This window comes from Nomascus leucogenys, chromosome 8 (genome assembly GCF_006542625.1).
Source record: "Nomascus leucogenys isolate Asia chromosome 8, Asia_NLE_v1, whole genome shotgun sequence".
In the NCBI taxonomy this organism is placed as follows: domain Eukaryota; kingdom Metazoa; phylum Chordata; class Mammalia; order Primates; family Hylobatidae; genus Nomascus; species Nomascus leucogenys.
The window spans coordinates 81,411,041-81,431,567 of NC_044388.1; the positions used below are offsets into that span (position 1 = coordinate 81,411,041).

Genomic DNA, 20,527 nt, shown 5'->3' on the forward strand with positions numbered 1-20,527 from the left:
GGGCGCCTCTGGTCCCAGCTACTCGGGAGGCAGAGGCAGGAGAATGGCATGAACCTGGGAGGCGGAGCTTGCAGTGAGCCGAGATGGCGCCATTGCACTCCAGCCTGGGCAACAGAGCGAGACTCCGTCTCGAAAAAAAAATAAAAAATTACAAGTAATACAAGAAAAATAAACCCATCTAGCTGGGCGCGGTGGCTCATGCCTGTAATCCCAGCACTTTGGGAGGCCGAGGTGGGTGGATCACGAGGTCAGGAGATCGAGACCATCCTGGCTAATGTAGTAAAACCCCGTCTCTACTAAAAATACAAAAAAAAAATTAGCCGGGTGAGGTGGCGGGCACCTGTAGTCCCAGCTACTCGGGAGGCTGAGGCAGGAGAATGGCGTGAACTCCGGGGGGCGGAGCCTGCAGTGAGCCGAGATCATGCCACTGCACTCCAGCCTGGGCGACAGAGAGACTCCATCTCAAAAAAAAAAAAAAAAAAAAAGAAAAACCCATCTATAGCAGCATCAAAAAGCAAGAAACAAATCTACTGAAAGACTACAAAATCTATATATAGAAAACCATAGAGTATCATTGAGAGAAATCAAAGACATGAAATGCAAGAATACACCTTCCTCTTGGATTAGAAAATTTAATATTGTAAAGATTCCAAATTGATCTACAAGTTAAATACCAACTCAATCAAAATCCCAGCAGGTTTCTTGGGCATATATTATAATAACAAGCCAATTGTGAAATATAAGTGGAAATGGGCTGGGTGCAGTAGCTCATGCTTATAATCCCAGCACTTTGTGGGGCCAAGGCAGGAGGTTCGCTTGAGCCAGAAGTTTGAGACCACCCTGGTCAACATAGTAAAACCCTGTCTTTACAAAAAAAAAAAAAAAAAAAAAGAAAAAGAAAAACTTAGCCGGGCGTAGTGGTGTGTGCCTGTAGTCCTACCTATTTTGGAGGCTGAGGCACGAGGATCTCTTGAGCCCAGGAGTTCAAGGGTGCAGTGAACTATGATTGTGCCACTACATTCCAGCATGGGTGACAGAGCAAGACCCGGTCTCAATAAATAAATAAATAAATAAATAAATAAATAAATAAATAAATAAATGAAAAAGACATTAAGTGGAAATGTAAAGGGCTAAGAATAAAGAATAATCAAAGAGAATATTGAAGAAGAGTCATGGTTGAGGATATATACTATCAGATATTAAGACTTGTTATAAAGGCACAGTAATTAAGACAGTGTGATACTAGTGCGGTTGAACAGGATGAGATCAGAAATAGACTCACATATATATATATTTGATATACTTTAATTTATTTATTATTATTATTTTTTTGTTGCGGAGTCTTGCACTGTCATCCCGGCTGGAGTGCAGTGGCACGATCTCGGCTCACTGCAAGCTCTGCCTCCTGGGTTCATGCCATTCTCCTGCCTCAGCCTCCTGAGTAGCTGGGACTACAGGTGCCCACCACCATGCCCGGCGAATTTTTTGTATTCTTAGTAGAGATGGGGTTTTACCAGGATGGTCTCGATCTCCTGACCTCGTGATCCACCTGCCTCAGCCTCCCAAAGTGCTGGGATTACAGGTGTGAGCCACCATGCCCGGTCTATTTTTTTTTTTTTTTTTGAGACAGGATTTCACTCTGTCACCAAGAGTATAGTCCAGGCTGGTGATCACGGCTCACTGTAGCCTCAACCTTGCAGGTTCAAGCAATCCTCCCACCTCAAGCTTCCCAAGTAGCTGGGACTATAGGTGTGCACCACCACACCTGGCTAATTTTATTTTATTTTTTGTAGAGATGAGGTTTTGCCAAGTTGCCCAGGCTTATATGTGATTTATGACAGAGGTGGCACTGCAGAGTGCTGGGAAAAGGACAATCTTGGTACTGGTCAAATGGATATTTGCATGGAAAAAAGCTGAATTGTAAACTCTCCTTATCCATACTCAAAAAAATCAGTACAGGTCAACTGTAGATTTAAAATGTGAAAGGTAAAATAATACACTTTCTAGATAGTAACAGAATATTGTCATTGCCTCAGGATAGACAAATTTTTCTAAATAGGACATGAAAAGTGCTTATTAAGAAACTCAAATAAACTGGATAATATTACAATTAAAAATTTCTGTTTATCAAAAGACATCAAGAGTTCTTTAGCTTCTGGGATTAAAAAAAGGCATCAAGAGAGTAAAAAATGAAGGTACAGAGTGCAACAAAGTACTCACAATGTATACATAAAGCCAACAAAGGACTCGTATTCAGAATATGTAAAGAATTCCTACTAATCAATACAAAAAGAGCACAAAAAAATAAGCAAAGGACTTGTACAGGCACTTCAAAAATGAGGCTATCCAATGGCCAGTAACTACAAGAAAGGTGCTTAATCTCTTAAGTCATCAGGAAAATAGAAATTAAAAGCTCAATGACATCTTGTTATACACATCTACAAAATGGCTAAAATTAAAAAGACTGACAATTTCAAGTGCTGACAAAAAAGTACAGCAATGGGAATTATCCTTTGCTGGTGGGAGTGCAATTTGGTACAATCACTTTGGATACTGGCAGAATCTACTAATGCTGAACATACGTAAACCCTATTAATCAGCAATTCTACTTCTGGCTTATATCCAACAGAAATGTACAGAAATATAGAGCAAAGCAAGTTTAAGAATGTTCTGGGCTGGGCGTGGTGGCTCACGCTTGTAATCCCAATGCTTTGGGAGGTCGAGGCAGGTGGATCACCTGAGGTCAGGAGTTCGAGACGAGCCTGGCCAACATGGTGAAACCCCATTTCTACTAAAAATACAAAAATCAGCTGGGTGTGGTGGTGTGCGCCTGTAATGCCAACTACTCTGGAGGCTAAGGCAAGAGAATCGCTTGAACCCAGGAGGCAGAGGTGGCAGTGAGCCAAGATCATGCCATTGCACTCCAGCCTAGGCAACAAGAGCAAAACTCCATCTCAAAAAAAAAAAAAAAAAAGAATTCTTAACAGCTTTATTTGTAATAGTCTAATGGTTAATACAAAGATATCCATTAACAGTATAATGGGTAAATGAATAGTAATACAAAAAAAATCATGCAGGAATAAAAATGAATAAAGCATTGCTACATGCAACAACAGGAGTGAATGTCACAAAAATGTAACGAAAGAAGCCAGACAAAAATAATACAAACTACATGATTTCATCACTTACATAAAGTTCAAAAACTAATCTAAAGAGAAGTTAGGATAGAGTTTCACCTTTATGTAGAGTATAGGAGACAGTTCTGGTAATTATCTTTTCACCTGAGTGCTTGATTACACAACTGTATTCATTTAGTGACGATTCAATGATCTGCACACTTTCAGTCTTCAATATGTATGCTAAACTTCAACGAAAAGTTAACTAAACATTGTTTTAAACCTCTTATCTCTGAGTCAGGAAGTTGGCCAGTCCCTGAATAAGTATGCTGTGTTATGTGATGTTTATATCATGCCCAAAACCACACAGCTCCTGTTTCTCAATATGCTGAAATCACCTGAGTGGTTTATCCTTCAGACAATTCAATTCTTGGTAATGGCATTTCTCTTGCTCTTTGATAACAGTAAAAGACGCAGTGCAGTGCTGAGTGAATGTCTGATGTTTGAAGGGTTGCTCCCTCCCATTAATTTCACAGAGCTCAAGGGCAAGGAGATTAAAAAAGCAGCTGCAACTACTTACTTTTTCCTTTCCAAGGCTGAACACTCCTCATCACACTCCAGCCTTGATAAGCAAATGAAAAAAAATTAAAGTCAGAATACAGGCTGTACAGCTCCTATGCAGCAAGAAAAGGAAGTCTCAGTCAACCTGGAAGCACAGCTGACTCTTGCCAAAAAACATTCCCTCAGGCCAGGAATGTTTTTTGTGAGGCCTGTGAGGCCACCTGTTCTTCAGTTTCCATCAGTAACCTTGCCCTAGAAATACCATTTCCCCAGGGACCCCAATCCAGGAATGGCTGGATGAGGTCCCTCTCAAGGACAGGTGGGATGGCCTCTCTCTTATGGGGTCTAGGAGTCCTCCAGTGGCCTCAGAGTGTTCCTTGGCTGCTCAGCCCCAAATGCTCCACAGGTGCCCCTCTTAACAGCCCAATCTCCCTCTCCAGAGACAGCCACCACTCTGGGTTCTCTATTCTCATATGGGTTAAGCTAAACACCTATAGGTCTCTGCTTCCTTCGGTTACTGTGAGGCCTGGAAAAGTCTCCTCTAGTCTTGGCCATCTCCTGAGTAGGATTCATTGGGGATGGAGCGGATGTCACAACATCAACTTGTCTATTGAATACTTATTGTGTATGCAAGGCTCTGCTATGAAGGATTGAGATAAATGAATAATCCCTGCCCTCTAATTGAAGTCTAATTGAAGAAAGAAGGCACATATATGTATTTTAAAAATTACCTGGCTTGATAAACTTCCTTTTTGGTAATTAACTTGCCGATCTCCACTGAACCTCCAAGCTGCATGTCTGTTATCTTAGAGGCCATGGAAATTGCAGCTATTCTGAAATATAAAAAAGAAAGGGAAAAAGAGGCATTGCAGTTTCACAAGAACCTCCTTATACTTGGGATACAGAAGACCTCTTTAAAAGCAAATCTAGGCCGGGTGTGGTGGCTCACGCCTGTAATCCCAGCACTTTGGGAAACCGAGGCAGGTGGATCACCTGAGGTCAGGAGTTCATGACCAGCCTGACCAATATGGTGAAGCCCCGTCTCTACTAAAAATATAAAAAATTAGCCAGGCATGGTAGCAGGCGCCTGTGATCCCCGCTACTCAGGAGGCTGAAGCAAGAGAATCTCTCGAACCTGGGAGGTGGAGGTTGCAGTGAGCCGAGATTGCACCATTGCACTCTAGCCTGGGCAACAAGAGTGAAACTCCATTTCAAAAAAAAGCAAATCTAGCACATGAAAACTGGTGTGGCCTTGGAAGCCCAGCTACTATGAACTACCTACATATTTATGTCTCTTCAATTATATTCAAAGCAGCTACATGGGAAGCGATGAGGTGACTCAATCCCTCAGTATCCCCTAGAGCAACACTTGGCATTTAGTAGGTATTCAAACACAGCCAATCTGATGTGTGCATCCTCTTAAAGTCCTATATCCATGGCACCTCTCCCCATCTAACCAGAGAGAGATATATATATATAAAAAACTATTCATTCTCTAACACCTCCATCTCAGTACTCAGATCCCTATATGGCTACACAGGTCCCAAGACTTCAGGAGGCTGCAGAGATACCTCACAGAACAATTAGAAACCCTCACACCAGAGGAGCACAGGGCTTAGCCCTGGCTGTGTCAATGACAAATGGTAGGATGTGAAAGCAATTCACCTAACTTCAGGACATCTTTCCTTCTTATCTCACAATGTAATACGACCAAAAGAGAGAAAAAGAGAAAGATGAAGGAGGAAGTGGAGAAATTTCAAAGTTATTTTATACACTAAAGTTAGGGAAGACAAGGTACATAAAGCAGCACTTTTTCTTTGAACTAGAGAAACCAGATTTTTTAAAATGTATGTAAGAAACTTTCCAGCCAGGTGTGGTGGCTCACGCCTGTGATCCCAGCACTTTGGGAGGCTGAGGTGGGAGACCAGCCTGGGAAACAGGGCAAGACCCCTCTCAATAAAACAAAACAAAACAAAAAAACAAACAGAAAAACCTTTCCAGCTTTTAGAAAAGTTGCAAGGATACTATGATAAACACATGTATCTGTGCAGTGGTGTTTACAACTCACTGATCACAACCAGTTACAGACTTCTTTGTTTCTTCTCCACTCCCACTGCTTCACTTGACTAGCTTTAAAAACAAAACAAAACACATGTATCTGTTTCACCTAGGTCATCAGTTGTTAACATTTACGTAACACTAACCTTTGATAAGTACTAGACGCTTCAGAGCAAATCACCATCTCTTTTCTTCGTCCACATTCACACTGTAGCTCTACCTGAAGTCAGATGAACATGGAACGACTTTTAGCACACTGGAACCATGTGAATAAAGCAGTTTTCACTCTTAAATCCTCTCTTAAACCATAGCAGAGACTAGAGAGTCAGTGGGTGGCCACTCTCCAAGCTGGAAGAAGCTAACCACACATGCAAACTGACACAGTTGTTGACATGCTAGGAAAGAAGTGCCCCGTCCACAATGCCCCCTTTTGGAAACCTCCTCTGTTCTTAATCCTGGCTGGAGGGGCAGGCCTAGGATGAAGTTTTTACCATCAGAGACAGACACTTGCCCTAGGCCCAACTGTGGCCTAGCCAACTCCACATCCTCAAGGTGGCCACACTTGATCCTTTAGACCAGGCTAAACCTCCCATTTACCTGCTCTCACAGCACCCTCCACAAGGCTTAAACTACTCCCTCATGACACCACAGCCATAATTAGTTATCTAAGTAATAATCGAGTATCTGTCCTATCAGATTGTGAGGAACCATGGGTCTCTTGTTCACTAATTTATCCCTAGCACCTCATACTGACTTGCACAAAAGACATTTATACATTTATTAAATAAATGGAGTAAACAATCAGTGACTATTAAGAATCTGATCCAAGGGAGACACAGACTGTGGTCCGGTGGCAGTGGGTACCTGCTGAATCAAAAGGCCATACCAAGTTGGGCAGGCAGAAACCTGTATGACTTACTCTCTCTCTAACTCGTGGTTATTTGCAACCAATGACCCCTGATTAAGATGCATGCCCAGGGGCCACTGTAGACAGTTCTGGATTCACTAATGGCCTCAGAACTACAGTCTATGCTCCATCTGTGGCCAGAAATACCCACCTTGGCTTTACAAGCAGTCACAGGGCAGGGTGAGCTGGTATGGCATGGTGCCATACATGGGTGACCACAGTCAGCTCTGGGGGTGGTGCAGGGCTGCTTGCAGGCCTCATCCACAAGACACTCCCCTTTGTGACAGAGTCTCTGACATTTGTGCATCCCACATGGTAGCGTGGCACTGCAGGGTAATCCGCAAGAGATATCAACCAGGTGACAGGGGATGTTGCTCCGAAACTAGGAGAGACAGAAGTAGCCAGATTCTCATCTCCATGTGGGATTTGGGGTGAGTTTTAACTTTCTCTTTAAACATTTCTGAACTTATAGCAGGGTTGTCTTTTTTTTTTCGGATACAGGGTTTCACTCTGTCGCCCAGGCTGGAGTGCAATGGTGTGATTATGACTTTCCTGGGGCTCAGGTGATCCTCCCACCTCAGTCTCCCAAGTAGCTGGGATTGCATGTGCATGCCACCACGCCCGGCTAATTTTTGTATTTTTTTTTTTAAGAGGTGGGGTTTCACCATGTTGCCCAGGCTGGTCTTGAACTCCTGAGTGGAAGCGATCCACCCGCCTAGGCCTCCCAAAGTGCTGAAATTACAGGTGTGAGCCACTGCATCTGGCAATAACAGTTTGTATTTATTTTGAGACAAAGTCTCACTCTGTTGCCCAGGCTGGAGTACAGTGGCACCGATCTCAGGGCTCACTGCGACCTCCGCCTCCAGGGTTCAAGTGATTCTCTAGCCTCAGCCTCCTGAGTAGTGGGGTTACAGGGGTGTACCACCACGACCAGCTAATTTTTGTATTTTTAGTAGAGACAGGGTTTCGCCATGTTGGCCAGATGGCTGGTCTTGAACTCCTGACTTCAAGCGATTCACTTGCCTTGGCCTCCCAAAGTGCTGGGATTACAGGCGTGAACCACTACACTCAGCTGTTTTTAAAATAAGGATTATTATTATTTTAATTTTTAGAGACAGGGTCTCACTATGTTGCCTAAGCTGGACTTGAACTTCTGGGCTCAAGTGAGCCTCCTGTCTTAGTCTTCTGATTAGCTGGGACTATAGGTACATGCCACTGCAACCAGCTTAAAAGCTGTATTTTTAAAATAGCTCTATTTATCTGAAAAAAATCAGTTTGATTTTCAAAGTCTGAAAGGTTAGTTTGAGATGAAGAAAACAAACCTTAACTTTATTTAATAATCCCTGTTATGACTCGAAAGGATTTGTAGCAGAAGCCAAAAATGTGATCTGGGACATAAACTTTCCAAAGTGACAACAAATGTTAACTAGATAACTAGGGAGTGCTTGAAAATGCTATGACTAACTGGGAGGGGCAGATGATCTTTTCCCTCCTTTCTGAACTGCTAAAGCAGTCAATAGACTAATTCTTATAGATGAGGGGTGGAGGGCAACCTTAGCCCAGGGTTCTGAGACTGATGGCAGGGCCATTTTTTTGTTTTATTTTGCTTTTTTTTTTGAGATGGAGTCTCGCTCTGTCACCCAGGGTGGAGTGCAGTGGCGCGATCTCGGCTCACTGCAACCTCCACCTCCTGGGTTCAAGCGATTCTCCCGCCTCAGCCTCCCAAGTAGCTGGGACTACAGGTGTGTGCCACCATGCCCAGCTAATTTTTGTATTTTTAGTAGAGACAGGGTTTCACTATGTTGGCCAGGCTGGTCTTGAACTGCTGACCTCAGGTGATCCACTTGCCTCAGTCTATCAAAATGTTGGGATTACAGGCGTAAGCCACCATGCCCGGCCTGTTTTGCTTTTTTTGAGGCAGAATCTTGCTCTGTTGCCCAGGCTGGAGGGCAGTGGCACGATCGTGGCTCACTGCAGCCTTGAACTCCTGGGTTCAAGTGATCCTCCTGCCTTAGCCTTCCAAGTAGCTGGGAGTACAGGCATGCCACTAAACCCAGATAATTTTTGTATTATTTGTAGAGTCAGGATCCCACTAGGTTGCCCAGGCTAGAAGGCTGTTTTCTGTAATAAAATACTTAACTCTCCTCATGTCTCCCAACTCATGGTCTCCACAGGTTCAGGCAGTCCTGTCCTTTAAAAAATTAAGAGACAACAGGGCATGGAACCCCCAATTCATTTTTTTTTCTTGAAAAATGGCCTGTTTCCAGGCTTCCTCACCACAGGAAAAAGCTGCTGAAATTTTATGCTCATAGGACCAAAGGCTAGTCTTATATATTCACTTAAATTCTTTCATGAACCCCCGAAATGAGGGATATACTTCTACTGCAGTGACACACAACTTCTCCCCTTGAAGAGACCTCCAACATCTAGGACGTATATATTTCCCATCACACTGGAATCCATATTTTAGTAGAATGTAGTTCTCAATCATTAAACACTTACCCATTCTACTACCAGGGCAATGGGGATAATTCTTGCCCATGCTCTGCCCCGTCATCCTCTCCACATTACTTTCTTCTCACTATCCTTTAGGATATTAATTCTTCCAGAACACCTGGAGAGCCCTTCCATCCTCCTTAGCCCTCTGTATTTCCCGGGTTACTGCTATTGTCTGTTTTCATGCCTGCCTCCCGACCCAAAGTGAAGGCTTCATAAGGGCAAGGGTTAGTCTCGTTCACTTTCAAATCACCCAAACCTAGCCTGTTACCTAGCACATAGTAGGTACTCATACTTGATATCTGTTGAATGAAGTCTTAATAAGCCATCAATACAAAGATAACACATTGATGTTTTAGAATGGATAAACTGGAAAAGGTGAGACATATAGAAAAGAATAAATACCAAGGACTTGAGAACCACCCACAGGAAATCAGTGGAGGAATATACGTCCATGAAGATAAAAGAATATGGCATGTTGTTATAGATGTCAAGAGAGTTTCATGAAATGTTGGCCAATACGTCATGATGCAAAAAAAGCAGGTTACAAAACACTACCTTTTTTTTTTTTTGGTATAGGACAGTTGGAATGTAGAAAACAGTATCATCTTAACCAGAGCAAGGAAAAATGTGTACCACATGTCTGGTGGTTTATATGCCAGAATGTTAAGAGTATTTCTTTCTCAGTAGCAGAATTAAATCTTCTCAACTGTACAATAAATATGCATTTTTTATTGGACTTCACTTTATTGCATTTCATAGATATCACATTTTTTACAAATTGAAACTTTGTGGCAACCCTGTGTCCAGCAAGTCTATCTGTTCCACTTTTCCAACAGCACATGCTCATTTCGCGTCTGCATCACATTTTGGTAATTCTCGCAACATCTCAGACTTTTTCATTATTGTATCTGTTATGGTGACCTGCAATCAGTGATATTTTTTTCTTTTTTCTTATTTCAATAGTTCTTGGGGAACAGATGGTGTTTGGTTACATGAATAAGTTCCTTAGTAGCGATTTTTTAGATTTTGGTGCACCCATCACCCGAGGAGTGTATATTGTACCCAATGTGTAGTTTTTAAAAATTTTTTTTTTTTTTCGAGATGGAGTCTTGCTCTGTTGCCCAGGCTGGAGTGCAGTGGTGCAATCTTGGCTCACTGCAACGTCCGCCTCCCGAGTTCAAGCAATTCTCCTGCCTCAGCCTCCCAAGTAGCTGGGATTACAGGGATGCGCCACCAGGCCCGGCTAATTATTTTAGTAGAGATGGGGTCTCACCATGTTGGCCAGGTTGGTCTTGAACTCCTGACCTCGTAATCTGCCTGCCTCGGCCTCCCAAAGTGCTGGGATTATAGGCGTGAGCCACTGTGCTCGGCCCCAGTGTGTAGTTTTTTATCCCTCACCCGCCTCCCATCCTTTCCCCAGAGTCCCCAGAGTCCATTGTATCATTCTCATGCCTTTGCGTCCTCATAGCTTAGCTCCCACTTATAATTGAGAACATACGATGTTTAGTTTTCCATTCCTGAGTTACTTCACTTAGAATAATGGTCTCCAAATCCATCCAGGTTGCTGTGAATGCCATTATTTCGTTCCCGGCTGAGTAGTATTCCATGGTACGTATATATACACCACAATTTCTTTATCCACTTGTTGACTGATGGGCAGTTGGGCTGGTTCCACATTTTTGCAACTGTGAATTGTGCTGCTATAAACATGCGTGTGCAGGTATCTTTTTCGTATAATGACTTCTTTTCTTCTGGGTAGACGCCCAGTAGTGGGACTGCTGGATCAAACGGTAAATCTACTTTTAGTTCTTTAAGGAATCTCCACAGTTTTCCACAGTGGTTGTACTAGTTTACATTCCCACCAGCAGTGTAAAAGTGTTCCCTTTTCACCACATCCACGCCAACATCTATTATTTTTTTATTATTGCCATTCTTGCAGGAATAAGGAGGTTATTAAAAAAAAATTTGGTGTTTTAAAGTAAAATGATTGGAACAGACAACAGATCATTGGTTTTCAGGGGTTGGAAGTAGGGGACATTGAGTATACAGAGGCATGAAGGATGTTTGGGGGTGACTGAACTGTTCTACATCTTGATTGTGGTAGTGGTTTGATGGTATGTATGCTTTTGTACTCATGGATCTGTATAATAAAAAGGGTAAATTCTGTTGTATGCAAATTATATCTTCAGAAAAAATTTTTAAGCAACGGAAAGCTTCTACTTCTGAGTGTATTTACTTTGACAAACGATGAGACTAACAATTCTTAAGTAATAAAATCATGAACCTCTGCCTGAAACAATGAGCACTTGAGAGAGAAAACTTACCTCATGCTTGCCCATGCACCACTTCTGAGTTAGGAAAGTGCAAGGGGGACACTTCTCCTCACTATGACAAGAATGATATACTGCAGAAAGAGAAAGGTAACTTTAGGAATACTTTCTAAATAAAGCCATGTAAACCATTATACATCATATAAGTGGCATACGGCATGAAACTTTTAAATTCAGAAACTGGGAGTACTTTTGAAAAACGGTCACAGGAAAGTAAAAAGTACCTTGCTTTATGTTAAAGTGTTGAGTGAGAAAACGAAACCCAATCAAGGCAGAAGAGACATGCCAAAACAGAAGCAGAGGAGGCAGCTTTCCCACTTCATCTCTTGCAGCACAGCCATATGGTCCATCCAATTCTACTACGTCATTCTTTTGGCCCTACTTTAACAGCAACTGCTCACTTCTGCTCAGATATCTTTGCTATTAATTCCATTTAAAATGCTTCTGCTGACTCCTTCCAATTTCATTACTGCCTATAAGCGGAGGTTCATCAAAACTCACCTCCTACAACGAACCTTTCCTTGGCTGACCACACTCTAGCCTGAGCTCCCTCACACTTCCTGGTGTCTCAGTTCCTATGCAGATGGGTTGCTGCCACATTATTTAGCCCATCTTCATGTGAAGGGTGGTTGTATCATGTGTACCGAACTACCGTCCTCCTCCTCTCAGGGAGAACGTAAGAACCTCAAGGTCACAGGGTATTTTTCTCTTCCTCTGAAGTTCCCTCTGTGTCTGACACCATGTTAGAAATACAATAAACACTTAAGAAAATGGAAATAAATGGGGAACAAAATAGGCTAAAACAACACAATTCACAAATGGTGAAGTTCTTACTATGGACCTTGCCCAGCAGGATTTGGACTTCACCTGCAGGTAAGCGTAAAGGAGGGAATGGGTGGGGACTGGCCTGGGTATGTACTTCATGCTGGTATGAATGCCACAGGAGGGACTTATAAACTACGCTGGGAGGGCTATCCTAAGATCCCCAAGGAAGGAGGGAACATTCCACTTAATGAAGAATTTGTTAAGTTCTGTTTTACTCCATTAACTTAAAAAATCAAGAGCTGGTTTTCTAGTTTTAAGTCTGAATCATATTGCCAGACTAACTGTGGGTATCAAATCTGGTCCCCTGAATTACTTCAGGTTTGCCTCTGGTATTTGGTAAAATGAAATGATGGGCCCGGTATAGTGCTAGAGAAAAGCCAGCAACTAGACTTGACAGATGCGCAAATTGAGTGATGTCAAATGGTTGTTGGCCTGGTATCTGAGCAGTTTATCAGAGAAAAACTGGAAACACTAAAATGTCCAGCAGCACAAGGCTGACTGAATAAGTTATGGCCCATCCATGTAACAGGACACTCAATTGCCATTAAAAGTTTATATTGTAAAAAAATACTGACAAGGGGACAGATTAAAAATACAATAATAAGAGTGGAAAAAAAGCTAGTTAAAAGCATTAAGTTCAGTAGGATCCCACTTTTATGTTGGGGAAAAAATGCAAACATATATATTTGCACATGGCAAAAGACCCTGAGAAATACATATAAGGTATAATTCTTAGGAGGTGACATATAATAGATTATTTAATTCAAACTTTTGACTTTATCTTTTTTTTTTTTTTTGAGACAGAGTCTCACTCTGTCACCCAGGCTGGAGTGCAGTGGCACAATCTTGGCTCACTGCAACCTCTGCCTCCCGGATTCCAGCAATTCTCCTGCCTCAGCCTCCCGAGTAGCTGAGATTATAGGTGCCCGCCCCAATGCCTGGCTAACTTTTGTATTTTTAGTAGAGACAGGGTTTCACCATGTTGGCCAGAGTGGTCTTGAACTCCTGACTTCAAGTGACCCGCCCACCTTGGCCTCCCAAAGTGCTAGGATTACAGGCATGAGCCACTGTGCCTGGCCTCTATTTTCTTTTTTGAGACAGAGTCTTGGTCTGTCGCCAGGATGGAGTGCAGTGGTGCGATCTCAGCTTACTGCAACCTCTGCCTCCCGGGTTCAAGTGATTCTCCTGCCTCAGCCTCCCGAGTAGCTGGGACTACAGGTGTGCACCACCATGCCCAGGTAATTTTTGTATTTTTAGTAGAGATGGGGTTTCACCATGTTGGGCAGGATGGTCTCAATCTTTTGACCTCATGATCTGCCCCTCCTTGGTCTCCCAAAGTGCTGGGATTACAGGCATGAGCCACTGAGCCTGGCCCTGGACTCTATTTTCTTAATTTTAATACGATAAATATATATTGCTTCTATAACAACAAAAAAATCACTTTTAATTTTGTAAATGCTAAATTTCAAAATATGCACCAAAGTGGAGACCACAAAGAAAGAAAAGTTCCTGAGACATAAGATCAGCTGGGGTGTCTTCCAACATTTTTAGGTGTGTTTGACATCCCTAGAGTAAACCAATGGAGGGCACTGTGATTCCAAGCTATGGCCCAGATCGCAGACTCACCTTCAGAGAAGCAGCCCCTGAGCCGGGAGCAAGGGGCAGCCAGCACAGCATGACTTTAGAGCAGCAAAGACAGTTACACAGTAGGATCCTAAATGACACGGTGTGAGCAGGCTGAAGTGTGAAGACAAGTTGGTACTCACCTGGATGGTCACATTCATGGATTCTAGCGCAGGTTTGGGTACATTCAGGGGGCCTAGTACCACACGGAACTGGAGGGTAAATCACTGATGCACCACAATGGCAGGTTAATTCATCAAAACCTGGTGGAGCAGCAGGTAAAACAAAAGAATCCTTTCTGAGTTTGGGATGTGCACGTACATATTCACACACACACACACACACGCACACACATTTTTGCTTGTATTTTTAGAGGAGAATTTTTGGGGGGTGCTACTTTTTTCAAAAGTGGTTTTTATTTTATTAAACTTTTATTTTATTAAAGCTAAGCTGGTGAAAAAGGCACGCACACATATGAAGTTTCATTTATTACTATGACCCTGACAACTTCCCAATACTTTTCCCAACATATTTCTAGACTGGAGATTATATTAATGACTGAGTTTTTAATATTATAATAGGAAATTTATCAACATTTCAAAGATCACATAACTCAGTGAAGAATTATTTTCCAAATGATCAACGTGCGCTGTTATAAAATCATGCACGGGTAAAAAGATCCCTTCAAAGTGCAAGAAAGTCCAATAAATTTTTGTGACAGAGAACAAAAACACTGAGTCAAGTCCTTTCTGAAATGAGGTTGAATTTTGGTGTAATTTCAAAGAATATCAATAATTATGTGAAAACATCTTTAAAATACTCTTCCCTTCTCCTGTGTAAGGCTATCTGTGTAAGGCTGGATTTTTTTCATTTGCCTCAACTATATCACGACAGATTGGATGCAGAAGTAGATATAAGAATGCAGCTATCTTCTATTAAACCAAGTATCCACTATTCTATTTTTTTGAAAAGTTATTTAAAAAAATTTTTGTGATTACATGCAATGAGTATATTATTATTCTTAAACATACTAATCATTTTTTAAATTTCTCAGTTTTAATTTCTAATATGGTAGATAAAGATTAATACAACTCACATAAAAATAACTCTTTAGGATACTTTTTAGTAATGTAAATGAGCCCTACAACCAAAAAGTTTGCAAACTGCTGCTAATAATATAGAGAAAGAAGATTGTTGAGAACAGAACCTAGGTCAATAACATATATGAGGCAGGTACCAGAGAAGGAATCTATTAACGAACTAGGCCCCATCTCAGGATTGCTGCTCATATCCCAAGTTTTGCACATTCAGGGACTACAACACAGCATTAGAAGTAACTTTAAAAAAAGTCTCAACATATTGGAAATACGAAGGCTTAGTTCAAGAATCCATACGATTCTAAGTAAGTCAATCTCTCAAAGTATATTATGTCTGAATTTCTAAAAAACTCTTCTAATAAACTATACAGTAAAGACACTCACTGGCTTGCCAGCATGTCTGGCAGTTTCCACGATGACAAGGTTCTTCACACCTATGAAGGCCACAACGGAGTTTCCTCCCACAAATCAAAGGACACTTGTGCTCCTTATCCTGGGAAAAGAGATTTATATTTGTTCATAAAATGCTCTTCATTTTATATTTTCCATAAATAACAACAAGATTAATAAAAACAAAGCTCTACACATTTATGGATAAAATGTCTGGAAATACCTTCAAAATAGCCACAGAAGGGAGAGTAGGTGGGGATGAAGATAAAACAAAATTCGTCATGAGGTGATCAATACTGAAACTGGATGTTGTGTATATGGGACTCTCTATACTAGTCTCTCTGCTTCTGCATATATTTGATATATACATATATATTTTTTGAGATGGAGTCTCGCTCTGTCGCCCAGGCTGGAGTGCAGTGGCACAATCTTGGCTCACTGCAAGCTCCGCCTCCCAGGTTCACACCATTCTCCTGCCTCAGCCTCCTGAGTAGCTGGGACTACAGGCGCCTGCCACCAAGCCTGGCTAATTTTTTTGTATTTTTAGTAGAGACGAGGTTTCACTGTGTTAGCCAGGATGGTCTCGATCTCCTGACCTCATGATCTGCCTGCCTTGGCCTCCCAAAGTGCTGGGGATACAGGCATGAGCCACTTTGAAATTTTTAAAAAATGTATTTTATTTTTACATTGTGTGTGTGTATGTGTGAGAGAGAGACAGGGACTCACTCTGTTGCCCAGGCTGGAATGCAGTGGTGCGATCTCGGCTCACTGCAACCTCCACCTCCTGGGTTCAAGCAATTCTCCTACCTCAGCCTCCTGAGTAGCTGGGAGTACAAGTGCCCACAACGTCCAGGTAAGTTTTGTATTTCTAGTAGAGACAGGGTTTCACCATGTTGGCCAGGCTGGTCTGGAACTCCTGACCTCAAGTGATCTGCCCGCCTTGGCTTCCCAAAGTGCTGGGATTACAGGCATGAGCCACCGCGTCCAGCCTTATTTTTACATTTAAATCTATTTATTTATTTAGAGACCGGGTTATGAAACTGGCTAATTTTTTTTTTTTTTTTTTTTTTTTTTTTTTTTTTTTTTTTTGAGACGGAGTCTCGCTCTGTCGCCCAGGCTGGAGTGCAGTGGCGCAATCTCGGCTCACTGCAAGCTCCGCCTCCTGGGTTCACGCCATTCTCCTGCCTCAGCCTCTCCGAGTAGCTGGGACTACAGGTGCCCGCCACCACGCCCAGCTAATTTTTTGTATTTTTTAGTAGAGACGGGGTTTCACCGTGGTCTCGATCTCCTGACCTCGTGATCCGCCCGCCTTGGCCTCCCAAAGTGCTGGGATTACAAGTGTGAGCCACCGCGCCCGGCCGAAACTGGCTAATTTTTGTATTTTTGGTAGAGATGGGGTTTTACCATGTTGCCAAGGCTGGCCTTGAATTCCTTGGATCAAGCAAGATCCACCCACCTCGGCCTCCAAAAGTGGAATTACAGGTGTGAGCCACCATGCCTGGCTGCAAATTTTTTTATAATAAGAGGAAGATTTTAAGCCTTCTAACACTTGCACAATTCATCACTCTTCACTTAAATATATAAATTTAAAAAATAATTATGTATGTTACATACACACATACACACGTACTACCTTGCTATTGGTACTGTGTTATCTTGTTTATGTATATATACACTGATACAGTTTGGGTGTGTCTCCACCCAAATCTTATCTTGAATTCCCACATGTTGTAGGAAGGACCTGGTAGGAGTTAACTAAATCATGGTGGGGGAGGTCTTTCCCTTGCTGTTCTCATGATAGTGAATAAGTCTCATGAGATCTAATGGCTTTATAAGGCCGAGTTTCCCTGCACAAGCTCGCTCTCTCTGCCTGCTGCCATCCATGTTAAGACGTGACTTGCTCCTCCTTGCCTCCCACCATGATTGTGAGGCCTCCCCAGCCACTTCGAACTGTAAGTGCATTAAAACTCTTTCTTTTGTAACTTGCCCAGTCTCGGATATGTCTTTATCAGCAGTGTGAAAACAGACTAATACAGTAAACTGGTATCAGTAGAGTGGGGCACTGCTGAAAAGATACCCGAAAATGTGGAAGTGACTTTGGAACTGGGTAGCAGGCACATGTTGGAACAGTCTGGAGGGCTCAGAAGAAGACAGGAGAATGTGGGAAAGTTTGGAACTTCCTAGAGACTTGCTGAATGGCTTTGCCCAAAATGCTGATAATGATATGGACAATAATGTCCAGGCAGAGGTGGTCTCAGATGGAGATAAAGACCTTGTTGGGAACTGGAGCAAAGGTGACTCTTGTTGTTTATTAAAGAGAGTGGCAACATTTTGCCCCTGCCCTAGAGATCTGTGGAACTTTGAACTTGAGAAAGATGATTAAGGGTATCTGGTGGAAGAAATTTCTAAGTAGCAAAGCATTCAAGAGGTGACTTGGGTGCTGTTAAAGGCATTCAGCTTTAAAAGGGAAACAGACATAAAAGTTTGGAAAATTTGCAGCCTGACAATGTGACAGAAAAGAAAATCCTATTTTCTGAGAAGAAATTCAAGCTGGCTGCAGAAATTTGCTAAGTAACGAGGAGCCAAATGTAAAACACCAAGACAATGGGGAAAATGTCTCCAGAGCACATCAGAGGTCTTCATGGCAGCCCCTTCCATGACAGGCCTGGAAGCCCAGGAGGAAAAAATGGTTTTGGGGGCCGGCTCCAGGGTCCCCCTGCTGTATGCAGCCTCAGGACTTGGTGCCCTGCATCCCAGCCACTCCAGCTGCAGCTGAAAGGGGCCAACACAGAGCTTGGGCCATGGCTTCAGAGTGCAGGCACCAAGCCTTGGCAGCTTCCATGTGGTGCTGAGCCCGTGGGTGCATAGAGATCAATAACTGAGGTTGGAAACCTCTGCCTAGGTTTCAGAAGATGTATGGAAATGCCTGGATGTCCACGCAGAAGTTTGCTGCAGGGGTGGGGCTCTCAGGGAGAACCTCTGCTAGGGCAGTACAGAAGGGAAATGTGGGGTTGCAGTCCCCACACAGAGTCCCTACTGGGGCACCACCCAGTAGAGCTGTGAGAAGAGGGCCACTGTCTTCCAGATCCCAGAATGGGAGATCCACTGACAGCTTGCACTGTGTGCCTGGAAAAGCCACAGACACTCAATGACAGCCTGTGAAAGCAGCTGGTAGGGGGGCTGTACACTGCAAAGCCACATGGGCGGAGCCGTCCAAGACCATGGGAACCCACTTCTTGCATCAGCGTGACCTAGATGTGAGACATGGAGTCAAAGGACAGCATTTTGTAGCTTTAAGATTTGACTGCCCCACCGAATTTTGGACTTGCATGGGGCCTGTAGCCCCTTTGTTTTAGCCAACTTCTCCCATTTGGAATGGCTGTATATACCCAATGCCTGTACCCCCATTGGACCTAGGAAGTAACTAATTTGCTTTTGAATTTACAGGTTCATACGCAAAGCGACTTGCCTTGTCTTGGATGAGACTTTGGACTATAGACTTTTGAGTTAATGCTGAAATGAGTTAAGACTTTGGGGGACTGTTGGAAAGGCATGATTGGTTTTGAAATGTGAGGACATGAAATTTGGGAGGGGCCAGGGGCGGAATGATATAGTTTGGCTGTGTCCCCACCCAAATCTCATCTTGACTTCCACATGTTGTGGGAGGGACCTGGTGGGAGGTAATTGAATCGTGGGGGCAGGTCTTTCTTGTGCTGTTCTTGTGATAGTGAATAAGTCTCATGAGATCTGATGGCTTTCTAAGGCCGTTTCCTGGACAAACTCTCTTTCTCTGCCTGCTGCTATCCATGTGAGATGTGACTTGCTCCTCCTTGCCTTCCACCATGATTGTGAGGCCTCCCCAGCCACTTGGAACTGTAGATCCATTAATCCTCTTTCTTTTGTAACTTGCCTAGTCTTGGGTATGTCTTTATTGGCAGTGTGAAAATGGACTAATACATACATACACATTTATATATACATGTTATCATGTGATATATAACATACGTATGTTATCTTTTTTATATATGAGTATATGAGATAACAGAGTACAAATAGCTAGCTAGTGATTTAATTAGTTCCATAAAAGCAAATATTTTAAATATTTTATTTTTAAAAATCTTTTAAAAAAATGTCCTAATAATTTTTCCTACTGACCTGACCTAAGCAGTACATGAAACCTGAAGCCCGAGTTGCTAAGTCCAGGCCAGTTTGTGTTGGGACAACACACAATCTTCTGCAGAAGACTGTGTGCTCATCTAGGGGTCTTGGGCTCTGGGGTGTGAGATCTTCTCTTTCCTCTTTCTCTTCCTCTGCATTGCTACCAGATGCCACTGGCTGACTTCTTGACCTGGGTGAGGCTAAAAAGGCCCAATCTATCTCTTTGCAGAGAGGTTATGGGGACTATGAGAGCTCTCTGACTGCTGCTTAGGGGCCCGTCCCAGTGACTTTTAAATCTGGGCTGCATTCTCCACATGGCTCAGGCTTCCAGAAGCCCAGCCCCTGGATGAATGGAATATGATTATGCCTAATAAGTCCACTTACCACACAGCATATCTCATTACATTTATGCCGTCCACACAACCGTTTCTTGTTACACCGCTTGTCACACATAAATGTAGCATCTGCTGTGGCAAATTAAAAAGAAAAAAAAAACAGACAAAGGATATGAACATTCATTCAACAAATATTTGAGTAACTGTAGGCTCAAAGAATATAATAATAATAATACAACTGTAATAATGTAAATGCAGTTTTTTTTTGTTTTGTTTTTTGAGATGGAGTCTTTCTCTGTCGCCCAGGCTGGAGTGCAGTGGTATGATCTCGGCTCACTGCAACATCCACCTCTCAGGTTCAAGTGATTCTCATGCCTCAGTCTCCCAAGCAGCTGGGCTTACAGGTGCCTGCCACCACAGCCGGCTAATTTTTGTATTTTTAGTAGAGGCAGGGTTTCACCATGTTGTCCAAGCTGGTCTTGAACTCCTGATCTCAGGTGATCCACCTACCATGGCCTCCCAAAGTGCTGAGATTACAGGTGTGAGCCACTGCGCCTGGCCTTTTTGCTTTCTTCTTTTTTTTTTCTGAGACAGAGTCTCACTCTGTTGCCCAGGCTAAAGTGCAGTG

General features: G+C 42.8%; 1 protein-coding gene across 4 annotated transcripts in view; it reads right to left on the bottom strand.

Moving 5' to 3' along the window:
• NFX1 (nuclear transcription factor, X-box binding 1) overlaps positions 1-20,527 on the bottom strand; it is an 82,589-nt gene that overhangs the window by 12,856 nt on the left and 49,206 nt on the right. For 2 of the 4 annotated variants that reach the window (XM_003263421.3, XM_030817583.1), the window contains exons 12-19: positions 19,949-20,028; positions 15,401-15,509; positions 14,063-14,182; positions 11,466-11,545; positions 6,794-7,024; positions 5,882-5,955; positions 4,409-4,510; positions 3,697-3,738 (exon numbers count right to left, since the gene is read on the bottom strand). In XM_003263421.3, coding sequence (XP_003263469.1) covers positions 3,697-3,738; positions 4,409-4,510; positions 5,882-5,955; positions 6,794-7,024; positions 11,466-11,545; positions 14,063-14,182; positions 15,401-15,509; positions 19,949-20,028 — 838 coding nt within the window. Of the gene's footprint in view, positions 1-3,696; positions 3,739-4,408; positions 4,511-5,881; positions 5,956-6,793; positions 7,025-9,865; positions 10,920-11,465; positions 11,546-14,062; positions 14,183-15,400; positions 15,510-19,948; positions 20,032-20,527 lie in introns of those variants that run through there. The other 2 variants (XM_012509010.2, XM_003263422.1) reach the window with 2 other exon arrangements.